The 14,630-nt window shown below is 44.5% G+C and overlaps 1 protein-coding gene across 3 annotated transcripts in view; it reads left to right on the forward strand.

Moving 5' to 3' along the window:
- Dis3l2 (DIS3 like 3'-5' exoribonuclease 2) overlaps window positions 1-14,630 on the forward strand; it is a 328,742-nt gene that overhangs the window by 266,796 nt on the left and 47,316 nt on the right. For all 3 annotated transcript variants that reach the window (XM_021163217.1, XM_029476858.1, XM_029476861.1), the window contains one exon: window positions 860-1,093. In XM_021163217.1, the coding sequence (XP_021018876.1) occupies window positions 860-1,093 (234 nt within the window). The remainder of the gene's footprint in view (window positions 1-859; window positions 1,094-14,630) is intronic.

The raw sequence follows: 14,630 nt of genomic DNA on the forward strand, positions 1-14,630 counted from the left end.
AGAAGAAGAAGAAGAAGAAGAAGAAGAAGAAGAAGAAGAAGAAGAAGAAGAAGAAGAAGAAGAAGAAGAAGAAGAAGAAGTAAGAAGAAGGAGGAGGAGGAAGAAGAAGAAAAAGTGAACAGTAGGGACTAGAGAGATGGCTCAGTGGTTAAGAGCACTGACTGCTCTTCTGGAGGTCCTGAGTTGAATTCCCAGCAACCACATGGTAGCTCACAACCACTTCTAATGGGATCCGATGCCCTCTTCTGGTGTGTCTGAAGACAAATAGTGTACTCGTATTAATAAAAATAAATAAATCTTTTTTAAAAATTTAAAAATAATGTGAACAGTAACTGCTGTTCTCCAAGTGCCCCTGTTGTCATTTTTAAAAAGCCATAGTTCTTCCTTTCAAGGAGGGTGATCAATCACAAGGATCACTGCATACATCTAGGATAGAAGCTGTGTTACATAGATTCAGTGTGTGGAGAGTTGCTGAGTTCCTCTCTTTCCTTCTTTCTCTAAGCCAGCAGCCAGCCGTCATAGTCCCATCTCGTGTCTCAGGCAGCTATCCTATCTTCTCTTCCCTCTTTGTGACATTGATGACCATTCATCCAAACAAATGGAAACACTTCCCATGGGCCATTCAGTGCAAGTCTTCCATGTGGCCTTGCTTTGTGCTGGGGAAGAGTGTAGACCTCAGCTGTCTCTTGAATTCTGCCAGGGCCTGGTAGTCTAAACTGCCAGAGGGCAGCAACCTCTGCATTTTATTCATCCATGTGGCACCAGTCAGAGCACACACTCAGTGCTGAGAGAGAGAGAGAGAGAGAGAGAGAGAGAGAGAGAGAGAGAGAAATTAAGTACAATCAGTCTGTCTTTGCAGATCCTTGAAGAGTGGTTTGGCCGCACTATCATCCGTTCTTGCACCAAACTGAGCTACGACCATGCCCAGAGCATGATTGAAAATCCAACTGAGAAGATCCCTGAGGAAGAGCTTCCCCCGATTTCCCCAGAGCACAGCGTCGAGGAGGTGCACCAGGCAGTCCTGAACCTGCACAGCATTGCAAAGCAACTCCGCCGCCAGCGCTTTGTCGATGGCGCACTCCGTTTAGATCAGGTCAGTGAGTCTCTTTTGTTTTATGTGGTCTTGAGTTTGGCTTGTGCCCAAAACTCAAGGGTGAGAAACAGCCTGGTGGCCTCTTCCTCTCCACCTATTTCCCCTGCCCCTGCCACACCATGGTAATATGAGTTAGGGTAAGATGGTATCTGTGTATAGAGTTCTGTGACTCCCAGCTGCTCTTACCTGGAAAACCTGTGTCCAGGATTGAATTCTCACTTGTAGATGGCATGGCTGTGACAGGTCCCTGGGACAAAGAAGGGAGGAAGGACATATTTTTGGCTTGTGGTTTCAGAGGTTCTTGGAACATAGCTCTGTTGTTTCTGGCCCATAGTTGGGAGGTGGCATATGAGAAGTATGTGACCCAGTGGAGCTGCTTGTCTCATGGCAGCCAGTAAGCAGAGAGACAGAGGCATGTGAAGACAAGATAGACTTTCCAGGGCACACCCCCAGTGATATTGATGAATCCAACAGCTGGTTCTTTGAGAAGATAAGCAAGATTGACAGACCCTTGGTCCAAGTAGCCAAAAGAAATAAAGAAGACCCACATTAACAGAGTCAGAAATGAACAGGGGAACATTACAACAGATGCCTAAGAAATCCAGAGTTTCATAAGGGCATACTTTAAAACTGTACTCTATTAGAAATGGATGAGTTTCTAGATTCAGTCAAACCACCAAAATTAAACCAAAAAGAAGTCAACAACCTAAACAGATCCATAACAAATAAGATTGAAACAGTAAAAAACAAAACAAAACAACAAAAATCTTCCAGCTAAAAAGAAAAATCCAGGGCCAGATGGATTCACAGGAAAATTTTACCAGATGTTCAAAGAAGATCTGCACCAAGTTGTCCTTAAACTATTCAAGAAGTAGAGGCAGAGGGGACACTCCCAGGTCTCCTCTGTGAAGCCTTTATGTCACCAGTTCTGTCCTCTCATGGAGATTACTTCCTCTGCTCCTTGATTCATGCTTGGTGTCCTGAGGCTGCAGCCCACCTTCCTGTCATCTCCACCAACAGTCCCTTCCTGATTCCAAGTGGCTAAGTTGATGCTAATGACACCAGAACATGTGTCTGACCTTTCTGCCTCACTCAAGTCTAGCTTCTTTACCTGCCTTATCTGCCTGACTGCCCTTCAGCAGAGCAATGGTGCTCACTCACCCTTCCTTATGCAGAAAGCAGTGCTTGATGCCCACAGCATGGCACACAGGCTTCCCAGCATCCTCTTCTCCCTCTGATACACTGGTGCATTATACATGTGCCCCCAACCCAAGTGTACCAGTTGCACAGGTTGTTGTAATTAGTGCTTAGACTAAACATTAGACAGACAGATCAAATACAACTCTTGAAAGGAAGCTGTTTATTCTGTAAACACATCCATGTTTTAGAAAGACAAGTCTTCAGAATTTCTTTAGGAAGACTGAAGTCACTTTACAAATGAATTGTGGGGCTTAGGAAAGTCTTTAGAAAATGAATTGGGTTTAGTTTTCTCAAAAAGACTAGAAATCTATGATGTTGGCACCTATAATCTCATCTCTCAGGAAACCAAAACAGTAAGATTGAAAGTTCAAGGCCATATAAGATGTATGTCAAGATCATGTGGCAAGGAAGAATAAGAGGAGGAAGCAGAGGAGGAGGAAGAGGAAGAGGAGTAGAGAAAAAGAGGAGGAGGAAGAGGAGGAAGGAGGAGGAGGAAGAAGGGAGGTGGAGAGAAAGGCAATAAAAAGAATAAATTTAGTTTTCTCTCACTCTGTAGCTCAGGTTGAACTTGAACTCATGGCTAGCCCCCTGCCTCAGCTTCCCAAATGGTAGGATTATAGGTGTGAGCCACCAAACCAGATACTAACTTGTATTCTTTAAGTCTTACTTTTTTTCAAAAATGGTTTAGAAATATATATCTATGTAAACTGAGTTATAATAAAAAATGTTAGGTTGTATATTATGTGTGCCTTTTCTGCATGATTCTCTTATTTACTTAACTTTTACAATGAAAAACCAGCTGTTACCCAAGCCCATCAAATGAGGAGGTTTCTGAAGTACCATTTCCAGATGTTTCCCCACCAAGATGCTATAATAAAATTCAACTGGGTTAATTCATCTGTGAAACTGGAGGGAGGGGGAGAGAAATAGCGGCAACTTATCTCTCTCCCATTGGAAGAGGTGTGGTCATCAGCGTAATGACCATAGATTATTGATGGAGAATGAGCAGTTAGTATGTCTGATACTCAGAATTGTATTGCTGAAAAGACTTTAGATATCTGTATCCCAGTGGCCCTCCTAACTCATAAATGAGAAGGCTGAGGTCCCCACAGGTAGATGGGTTGCTTATTGCCAGGCATCCAAGTAGCTCTTTGTTTGGTTTTCCTCCATTTATTACACTATGCTGACATAAGAGAAAAAAGTTTGCCTTTAAAGTGAAAGGGGAAAACACCCTCAAAAACCTAATTAGGTTCCAGTTAATTAAGGTTTGAAAGTAATGAATTTGTATCCTTGGAGTTGATCCCTTCGTTCGCCAGAAAACAAGTCTGTAGACCCCCACATTAGATGGAGACATCAATCTTTGCAGCCAAGGACACTGGTGAGACCGTTTATAAATCAGCTAAATGGCTTTATTCAGAAGCCCTGCGTTTGTTCTCCCATCCCTGTTGCCTTCTTTGCCCTCAGAAGTCCATTTTTCCTTGGTGCCTTTTCAGTGGCCTGCTGTTTGCCATTGTTCTCTGAAGCTTTGTCTGCCGTAGTTCACTGTGGCATGTTTTGGGTGGCAGTCCTTTAAAAGGCACATCCTTTTATGTCAGCAGCAATTAGAGATCGGTCTTCAGCCAATCCAGAGGCTTTGCCTCTCCGAGAAATCAGTGTTTGATGACCCTGAGAATGAGCAGGGATGAAGTCCGAGGCACTAATATGGTGCCTGTTTGCAGAGTCAGAGACGCAGGCTCGATAAGTGCAGAATGGCAGAGCAACTTGCTCACCTAGAGCTGATTTTAACAAAGTTTTCTTCCAAAAGGTGATTCTCCTTTGCCCCAGAAGCAACACCGGCTTCCAAGGCTATCTAGTGATTTTTGGTCGCTGAGTTGAATAATGACCCTTCTGAGTGGCTTGTCTCTGAATCCATGTTTTCTGCTGCCAGGGTAGTTCAAGGACTTGGTACAGATGACCACTTTAATTATTTGTTTATAATATATGTCTCTCCTGAATCTTAAAAGAGGCCATAATGGGGCCAAGACTTCTGTATGGGTGGAAGAAAAGAAATCACAGTGATCCCTAATATCCATATCCTGAGTTTGATGCAAGGGGAGCTATCTGAAGGCTTCTGCTCCTGACTAGCACAGGCCAGCCCTCAGCAGCTGCCATCTAGGGGGGAAGATAGATCTGTCTGGCATGGGTGTATTTAAGACCCTGAATCCCTTTTGGGGTTCTAGCTCAGCTATTGTCTTCAGAAAGGATATGATGGTAAGGTAATGGGGTGCCAAACAGATCCTCAATACTAAGACTAACGTTGGCTGATGTCAGGAAACTCCACACCCTGCTTTCTGAAGCTCTCTGAACCTGTTTCCCTTGAGCCAGGTTAAGACTTCTATGCGAAACAAACTAGAAGTTTGCAGAGATCAGACAAGGTCTCCCACAGGCAGTTAAAACTATGAATTCAGAGGGCCTTGGAAATCAAATGAAAAAAACCTGAGAAAAATTTATATAAAGTAAAGGAGGCTTTACTAAGTTCTCAGCTCTGTCATCTATGAAACCTACTTGACACAGTTTTGAGGCCCAAGCTCCATGCAGTTTCTTTGTAAAGGTAGCCTTTCTAATGGAAGACACTTTTGAATACCCTGGGACTCAAGCTGTGTGAGTCTGTAATGTTTGATCCTAACCTAGCCTAGCCTTTCAGTCAGTGTTGGCAGGCTTTCCCAGGAAAGGCCAATCAGTAAATGACATGAGCTCCTGGTTCATATGGTCTGTCTCTGACTCAGCCCTGCCTGTTAGTGTGCTCCAAATGAATGGAGATAGTTGAAGGTCACTGAGACTTGGATTTGATATCATTTTCACAGACCACAAAATATTATTCTTCATTTGATTACTTTTCAACTATTTAAAAATGTAAAAATTCTTCTTTGCTCCCCGGCCATGCAAAGCAGGTTAAACTGTGTCCCACACATCACTGACCCTGCTTAACTGACCAACAAGCTTTTCAACCCTATTACCCAGCGAACCTTGAGCAGCTCATTACCACTTCCCCAGGAAGCCAGGCTAGGTAATGGAGAACAGTTGGGCTAAGTGACTTCTCAGGATGGTTCCATACAATTAAGTAAATTATTCTTTTGATTAGTACCACGCTTAGGGGTCCAGTTGGAGGCTGGAAGTAAGAGTGACTGACCCCCCAACCCCAGCACAGTTCTTTTGCCCTTCCCAAGGTCCAGTCCCTTTAGTGTGAAGCCAAAGAGTCAGCACTCTCTTTACTCCTCTGCAGGACCCTCAGGGTCAAAGCAGCCCTCCCTCTCCCCTCCCCTAGCTCCCCCTTCTCCTTCCCTCCCCTGGCCCTCTGAAGGTAGAGACTACTCCAGGAAGAGCAGGCTGTGAGGAAGGTGGGTAGCTTCTCTCCTCGCTACCTGTCTGCAGTGCTAATTACGGCAGAGTGTTCCTTCTCTCTGCCATAGATAGCTGCATTCTGGATGGCTGCTGCTCGGTGTTGCTCTCCGATGACATTGGTGCAGCTGTGGAGGATGGGCAAGCCCTTCTGACTTTCCTTTAGTTTTAGTGTCTGTGTCAACTCAAAGCACAACATAGTCCAAGGCCCAGGTTCTGAGGTTTTTCATTCAGAGAGTTCTTCACTCAGCATAGCTTCAGAGACCTGTTTGGGGAGCCCAGTGTGTGTGTGTGGAGGGGGTGAGAATGTAAATGAGGAATGAGAAGTTTCAGGTATGGGAAGGGAGGCAGTGAACCACTAGACAGTAAGAAGCACTGGGTGGAAGTGCTTGCTGAACTTGAAACTGAGGAATGACTCCTGCCCCAAACCAGTGCTCATCCTTAGAACCCTGAAGAAATCCATGTGCCTGAAGCATACCAAGAGCTTTCTGTCCTCTCTGATCTTCAGAAGACATCATTTGTAACTTCTGTCTCTTTATGCCTTTCACTTCCTGTAATATGTCACAGGAGTCATTTGTGTTGAACTGATGTGAATAATAATAAGGGAAAACAACAGTTTAAACTAAAGAAAATCCCTCTGTTATTTATCTCACCACACACACACACAGAGAGAGAGAGAGAGAGAGAGAGAGAGAGAGTAGCTCTGCGACTCTTTAGGGTAGTGACAGTGGTTCAGTGGGCTTCTGCTACTTCCAGGCCTTCCATTTAAATGTAGACAGCACATGGCTTCACTTGGATATTTAGCAACTCACTGATTTCTCTACTTTCCTGCTTATTTTCATTTGTAGATCCAGCTCTCTGTGACACTCAGACCTGGACTCTCATGGGTAGCAGGAAGGGTGGGGAGCTGCACCCTTCACCACGGAACACACAGCCTACAGTGGAAACCTTTCCTTTGAGAGTGACAGATCAGTTTAGTTACTGTACATTAATTTCATATGGAATTACAGAAAATAGTCATACTTATGCACCCCAAGGCATGGGCAGGAAGCAACCTTGAAATGTGACCTAGTTACATATAACTAATTTACAGCCACTTACATGATCTGATCAGTGTCTGTGGCTTGTTAACTGGTATATATAAAAGCTGGCACACATCCTTCCTTGTTAGATGAACTCCTCTGGGTGGCTTTTTAGAACCATCTGCGCTCTCCCTATATTTACTCTCCCTGTGACACAACATAGAGCCATTTCTCGCACTTCCAAAAACTTCAGAGAATCCTGTTTACCTTGGAAGTTGTTATGAGTGCAGACTGACACTTGACCAGTGGCCATTGCTGGGTGCCTCTTGAGTTCTCTCTCCAACAGCAGGAACACTGCTCCTAACTCTGGGAGGAAGCTGTAGGCAGTAGGAAGCAGATGTCCTACCCTAAGACTGCATACCAAGTAGAGGAGGACATATGGACTTAGCAAAGGAGGCCGAGGGGATCTCAAGCACGATGGGAAGTGGATGGGAGTGAAGGGCAAGGACAACCTGCTCAAGAAAGATGTGCCCACTGATGAGCATGAGAAGAACCAAAGGCGGCTTCTCCTCCTCTGAGCCCTGAGGCCGAGACTGGACACTTGTGACACGCTGAGGTGAAAGTGTCTCTATCTACCCCGAGATGGTTTAGATGAAAGGAGGCAAAAAAGTAGCCAGAGATAGAGCCACGCCCTCTGCCAGCTGGAATACTTGGGATGCTTCCCCACTCCTCCACCTCTGCTATTACCTTGACTGTTGGGTGTCTTTCCAGGCAGGATGTAGTGAGGCCTGAAGCTGGAACTGCTGCACTTGTTCAACAGGCCTGTTCAGAAGAACACTGAGTCTGCTTTCTAAGTAACTCTAGAAAGCAAGTTTGGCTCCTAGCCCACCTCTAGAAGCTTTTGCTTGTCTTCTAGTTCACTCTGCATGTTGATGTCTAGCCTCATTTCTTCCAGGCCAAAAAAAAGCATTGCTTCATGCCTGCTGCTATATCCTCTGGTTTCACCTCTCTCTGGACCTGAAGAATCTGAATACTGAAATCCTCTGCTTGTTCCAAGTGGGGCTGGCTAGGCCAATCCTCTCTCTCAGGGTGCCATAGCCCTTCATGCCTATCTTTGTCACACTCTCCAGTTGTCTTGTTATCTTCCATCTCTACCCCTGTTTCCTCCCCTAAGATTCAGTTCCTACAGAGCAAAGACCACATGGTATTAATCTTTCTATCCTCACTTCCTGAACAGTGCTGCATTTTAACAAGCTGTTTGTTCAGGGTCTCTAAGCAGTGCCATGCATGCTGATCTTTTTAAATAAGGTACTGCTAGCTACAGTGGGGAGAATGGAAACCAAGGCTGTAGATCAGAATGTTTGCATGAGAGTGTTACTATACAGTATGAACCAAGACTGCCCAAGTAAACTGGCTGATACTTAATTCTTTGCCAGGGCATCCAGCATGTAGAAGAGATGTGGTGAGGACTTTCTCAGGTGGAGCTGTCCTGATAGGCATGAGGAGTCAGAAGGCTTCAGTACGCTTGGGGTCATCGACACTTCAGAGGTTCCCTCTCAGATTGGGATGTCCCTGCTGGAGATGTCAGGAAGGACACTCCCAAAGTTCCACCAGAGAAGAGAGATGCTGGTCTAAAAAGGCAAAAATTACCTCCTCCCAGAGCTACTCCTCTGGAATGGGGCAGGAACAAGTTGGATAGGAATGGCAACCTCTAGTCTTTGCAGGATCCTGAGAGGACCCCACCCCCGTTTTGCTCAGAATGGAAATGGCTGCTACCAGATAAAGCCTTCCTGTTGGTCTTTGGGGCTTTTTAAGAAGAGAACTTAAATATAACCTAGGTTACTCAAACAGAAGTTGCTGACCTTCCCAGGGTACAGTGGAGGGGAGGAAGGGCTCTCATGCTGACCAGAAGAGACAAGAACTTCTGTGACTTAAACAGGGCATGGCTAGAACCCTCATTTCCTCAGAGATGAGATTATTTTGTCTTAGTGACCTTGACAGATGGAGTGGAATTTGGCCCTTTTGGGACTTTGCCTTTTGGGTAATTGTACTCAGTTAGGCAACCCTGGGACTCTCTTTATTCATAGGACATACTGCATATTCTTGCCCTGCCCCCATGTCACACTCACGTCAATTGAATGTAAGCCAGACAGCTACATAAGAAGCATGGAATGCTTTGACGTTGGTAAAACCTGCATTGGAGAAAGAGAACCCTTGCAGCTGATCCTTAGATTTCAACCATGACTGCTTCTTGGGACTGGCCCAGTTGATTTCAGTTTGTATTCTTCAGTGTGCTCGGGACTCTGTTTCCTAGGCCAAAGCTCTTCTGTTCTGTTCATTCTACACTGAGTTCCTGCAAATGTTCCCTTGTCCCTCAAGAACCTGTTGGTATCACAAACCAATGGCAGAAATGTCTGGGGGACAACATACAGGTGTTTTATTTTACCACACGAGGATATATTTAAAAAAAAAAAAAGTTAGGGTAGTGGTGGCGCACTCTTAATTCCAGCACTTGGGAGGCAGAGGCAGGTAGATTTCTCAGTTTGAGGCCAGCCTGGTCTACAGAGGGAGTTCCAGGACAGCCCAGGTTATAAAGAGAAACCTTGTCTCAGAAAAAAAAAAAATTACTAAGCTAGGGCTATATAGCTTAGCTGTTAAGTGCTTACCCAACAACAGGAAACCTTGGGTTCAATCCGCTGCACAACATAAACTGTGTAGTGGCTACACACCTGAAATCCCAGCACTCATGGAGAATCCAAAGTTCAAAGCCAGTTTCAAATACACAGAGAATCTGAGTCCAGCTTGGAGTGTATAAAACCCTGTCTGGGAAAAAAAAAAAAAAAAAAAAAAAAGCAGTGTTCCTGTACACATGAAGCACTCTATCCCCAAGACAAAGGAAATACTCAATGTGATAATATGAAGTAGGTTTCTAATACGTTTTTAGTTATTTGGGGAGTGTGAAGATATGCATCACAGCACACAAATGAAGATCATAGGACAGCTTACAGCAGTCAGCTTTCTTCTTATACCACATGGGTCCGAAGATGGAACTCCAGTTGTCAGACTTGGCCGCAGGCGAGTTTATCCACTGAGCCTTCTCTCCGGCCATGAAGCAGTTACTTTATGTTGACTCGCTTGAGCTTATTGGGAGCACGCTTAATTATTGCTTTGCTCACTTTGGTTTCCTCAGAGTAGCTTACAAGAATTACTAGACTCACACATTAGACCCAGATGTCTTCTGCCTTCTGATGAGGAGCAAGGGTGTGAGTAAGGAGGGGAAGCAGGCCACAGTCCAAGCCACTCAAGTCTGAGCTGCAAATCATTCATTGTACAAACGGATCCTAGTTCAGAACACTTCCTGGTGTTGCTACAGTAGGATGGTTACAGTTTTTATTGCTATAAATGACATTGTAATTAATACCCTTACACAGAAAGTGTAAAAGTCACTTAGAAATACAAACATCATAAACTACTAGGTTGAAGAAAATTGACTTTTTCTGTGTCAATTCTTAAAATTAACTTTGATTATTTTATTATAAAATGAATATATGTTCACACTGTAAACATATTTAAATAAACAAGGAAAAAGTAGCCATTGGCTATGCCTCACCTAGTAATAATACTTAATACTGTTCATTTTAGAGCTTTTGGCTTTCTGGGTGTTTTCCAGAAGGTTGGACTAATTGAGGTTTACCCCATCAGAGAACAGTGCTATGCTGTTACTCTTCTCAGCAAATTCAGTTTGTGGCTTTGCTTTACTCTTTGTTAATGTAGGTAACTTGGAAGTGGTATTCCATTGTTTGAGTTGCCTTTTTTCCTTCTGTGTCTCTATCAACTTTCAGGCCTGTCTTTGCCAGGTCTGTGGAGAGCAGATGCTACATCCCATCCCTAGGACTGCCAACATCATCAGCACAGGCCCCTGCTCTGATCAATTATAACCACCTTTTCCCCTATGAAGATAGAATTATATACAATAAAATCCACCATCTTTAGTGTATAGGTCCACAAGCTCCACACATAATCATATGACTACCATGGTCAAAATACAGAATAGTTGCCTCACCCGATAAACTCCACATGTGCCCTTTGGTAGGCAGACTGTCTCACTTATCCTCAGTCCCTAGTAAGCCACACATGAGCACATGCTTACAGGGTACAAAGGTCAATTTAAGGTACCGTTCTTCAGGTGCCCTCTACCTTGTTTGTTGAAATCGGATCTTTTACTGAGACCCAGAGTCACCAATTGGCTCACCTATCTACCAGTAAGCTCCAAGTATCATCCTGTCTCCACCTCCCCAGCACTGGGATTACAAGCATGTGCCACCATGCCTGGCTTTTAATGTGGGTTCTGGAGATCAAACTTAGATCCTCATGCTTGCATGGAAACATGTTCCAACTGCGCTATCTCCCCATCCTAACTTTTGCCCATTTCCTGGGTGGGTCTTTTGGTCTCCTAGTACTAAGTTTTGAGGATTCTTTTGCTATTTTACATAGAACCTCTACCAAGTTGTGTGATACTACAAGCCATCCAGCTCATTCTTTCATCTTTCGTCTTATTCTTTCTAGCTCTTCTTTATTCCCTTTCTTTTGAAAAGAAGTTTTTAATTTTGAAGCAGTCCAGTTTATCAATTGTGCCCTTATGTTATCATATCTAAGATTTTTTGTTTGTTTTGATGGTATTATTAATAATAATAATTATTATTATTTAATGTATGTGAGTGCTCTATCTGCATGTACACCTGCATGCCAGAAGAAGGCATCAGAACTCATTATAGATGGTTGTAAGCCACCACGTGATTGCTGGGAATTGAATGAGGGACCACTAGAAGAGCAGACAGTGCTCTTAACTGCTGAGGCATCTCTTTAGCCCTATTCATTTTTTTTTAAACAGTCTTGCTATGTAAGACTGACCCCAAACTCAAGATCCTCCTGACTCAGCTTCCCAAGTGCTGAGATTACAGGCTTGTTCCTCTAACTCCTGGCATGAGAAATCTTTAACTGACCTAGAATCACAGATTTTCTTTTAGAAGTCTTATAGCTTCAGAATTTATTTCTACTTTCTCTCTTCCTTTATAAACACATTCCTAGGCCCAGACATTTCTTTTGGAAAACAGTTACAACAACAGAACTGGACCTGAGCAGATTTAGGGTATAGTCAGACCTGGGGGTCTTGCCAGGCACAGTGCCCTCCTGGAGCCATCTGCAAAGAAGTTACCTCAGGAGTGGCTTGTAAGCAGATCATCTCTGCTTTTAAAGACTTGGCATAAAACTGAATAGTGTATCTTTTGAATCAGGGGGCAGAACGATAAGAGAGAAACCTCAGCTCTCTAGACAAATCCTCTTGACTATCACAGAGCTGATGGTGAGCGGAGCCAAGCAAGACTTTGTCGATTACATGCAAACGCCCAAGTCAGTGACTCACTCAATCATGCTTTAATCTCATAACTCAGTGGCTTTAAAAATTACAGTCAACAAGGCAGCTCGTGGGTTACAACTGCCATTGGAACTAGGTTTTCTCTGAACAGCTGGAGTGTAATGTGGTGGGAAGAAAGCCTGCTGTGGGTGAGAGGCCAAAGACTGTTTGCCTGGGAAGGATGTGCAACTAACATTTGATAAAAATCTGTGAAATGACCACCCTCAGCCAATCTAAGTAGAGGCCTGCCATCTTCATCCATGGGAAAGTACATCACAGCAAAAGCATTCAGAAGGCACTGGTAAGACAGTGGCAGTCGCCATTCATCAGTCAAGACAGCCCTGACTTCAGGAAGTGTCAGGAGTAAGAGTATGAGTATGGAATATTAACAGAGCAGGCAGAAGATTCCAATTCTAGTCAAGGAGGGCCAGTGAGAGAGAACAGTTTGGGAATGGCTTCTCTGAACAGATCCAGGCAGATCAGTGCAGTCATTTGCTATGTTCTAAAATGTGTAGGCCTCTGCCATAGCTGTGTCATGGAGGATATATAAACAGGCTGTTCTTTGAGGACCTCATTGGGCTGTCCCCAGGCACAAACATTTTCTTAATTTCAATGTAGAAGCTGTTACCCACAGGAGGGATGGAGTAGGACTTTGGTTTCAGAGCCCTATCTATAGCAGCTTTGTTGAGACCTAACTGGAAAGGCTCAAGATAGGACATCACACAAGGCATTTAGAAGCTTGTAGTGGTCATCAGACATCAGACCAGACCTGACAGGAAGAAACAGGTGAGAGAGTCTCAAGAGGGTTCATCAGGATGCTCACGAGTTTCTGCCTGCACAGCATGGGCATATGGTATTACCAGGAGAAGCCATCTATCTGCCCATAGGGGACAAGCAGACATCGGTTGGATGATAGGGACATGAAAACTTATCTGGCCCATCTTTATATCTGTTTCTGTTCCAGTGAAAGATGTGTGAGGTCCTCACCCCTGAAGGCTCTATACTTCCCTCTCCTGCTAGACTAGCAAGACTAGGAAGCAACACAGAATCTAGATGAGGCCTCTGTGAGCTGCCCAGGTCCTTAGGAGTGGAGTGGGGTAGGACCTATTACAAGAGTACCCCCCTCCCCTTGCAATGAGCCCAGTTGTTCACTGTGGGGCCGGGAACATCACCCAGAAGGCCCTATTGGTCCTGGCCTGCTCCCCTCCCTCCTTACCTCCTCACTCACTCTTCCCAGCTCAATCTTTCTCGCTTGTTAGAGAGAAAAAAAAAAGTGAATTCACTCCCAGTCCTTTTGAAATCCAATGTGTCAGTGATCGATGAGGCTGTATTCTCTAACTTCAAAGGAAAAAAACTAAGTAGAGTGAATACTGGCCAGGGGAGTTGAAAAGTCCCAGGGAGTAGGAGACACAGGAGTGACCCTGCCATCATGAGGAGCACCCCCCATCCCACCCCTGCTGGTGCCATGCAGAAGCACAGACAATGCCACTTTCAGTAAATCATGACGGATCCTGAATGCCCAGTTTTGTCCTGTTTTCAATGGGCTGTGGGCATATTGCTTAAGATATAGCCAGCCATTTGTGCTGGGTTCCCAGCTACTCAAAGGCTCGACATTGAGTGTTCTCTCAATTGTATAATGGAGCCTTTGCATATGTGATTTGGGGGGAGGTTTTTTTCCCTCCAGATTTCCATAGCTAATCATAGTAGAGGTGACCTCAAGTGTAGTGCAGACCATTGTCCCTCTTAACCCCTGCAGATTTGAGTAGTGCTGAGCTTTAGGGATATTCAGGCAGCACCTAATTCAATCACTCATCTGACCCCTGCCTCTTTGGCCACTCCTCTGAGCTCAGTAGCTCCCTGGGGTCTCCCACCCCACAAGCCTGGCTGCTCAAGAGCCTTTGTACTGAGTAGAAAGTGCTCAGCCCTTCCTCCACCCTATCCAGATTCCCACTCCCCCGCCTGAATTTAAGCACAGAGAATCCAGTGCTGCAGGGCCACTTGTTCTCACAAGGCTGCACTTGTGGAGGTGCCTGTGTGAAGCACCCTGTAGACATCCCATGCTAAAGTCTTGGGAACACAGAGAAAGAAAACCCTGGGGTCATTTAAGGGCTGGTGTGGTCATTTACTTAATCATCTGTGACCAGCAAGAGCCTTGTTTTCAGTAAAGCTCGGAAGCTTCCTTGGCTCTTTATCAATCATAACAAACAGCTAGAATTTATTGAGAGTCTTCTCTTTGCCAAGTGCTTCTACTTGCTAACTTTAACTTCCTTCACCCTCAAGCCCTCTACCCATTTTTACAGATGAGGAAACTGATGCTCAAGGTTGAGGAGTTGTCAAAGAGCACACACTGGCCAGGATTACGGAACCATCTTCTGCCACTACTGCCTTTCTCTTGTTGGATATGGACGCTGTGGTTTTATACTCTACACAGTTTAAAAATGGTCGAAGTTCTCAATTTAGGGCAACTTTGAAAGGCTAAAATGCTGTGTGAGTATAGTTATAAAACATTGTTGAAATGACAAAA

The sequence above is a fragment of the Mus caroli genome, chromosome 1 (assembly GCF_900094665.2).
Source record: "Mus caroli chromosome 1, CAROLI_EIJ_v1.1, whole genome shotgun sequence".
Taxonomy (NCBI): domain Eukaryota; kingdom Metazoa; phylum Chordata; class Mammalia; order Rodentia; family Muridae; genus Mus; species Mus caroli.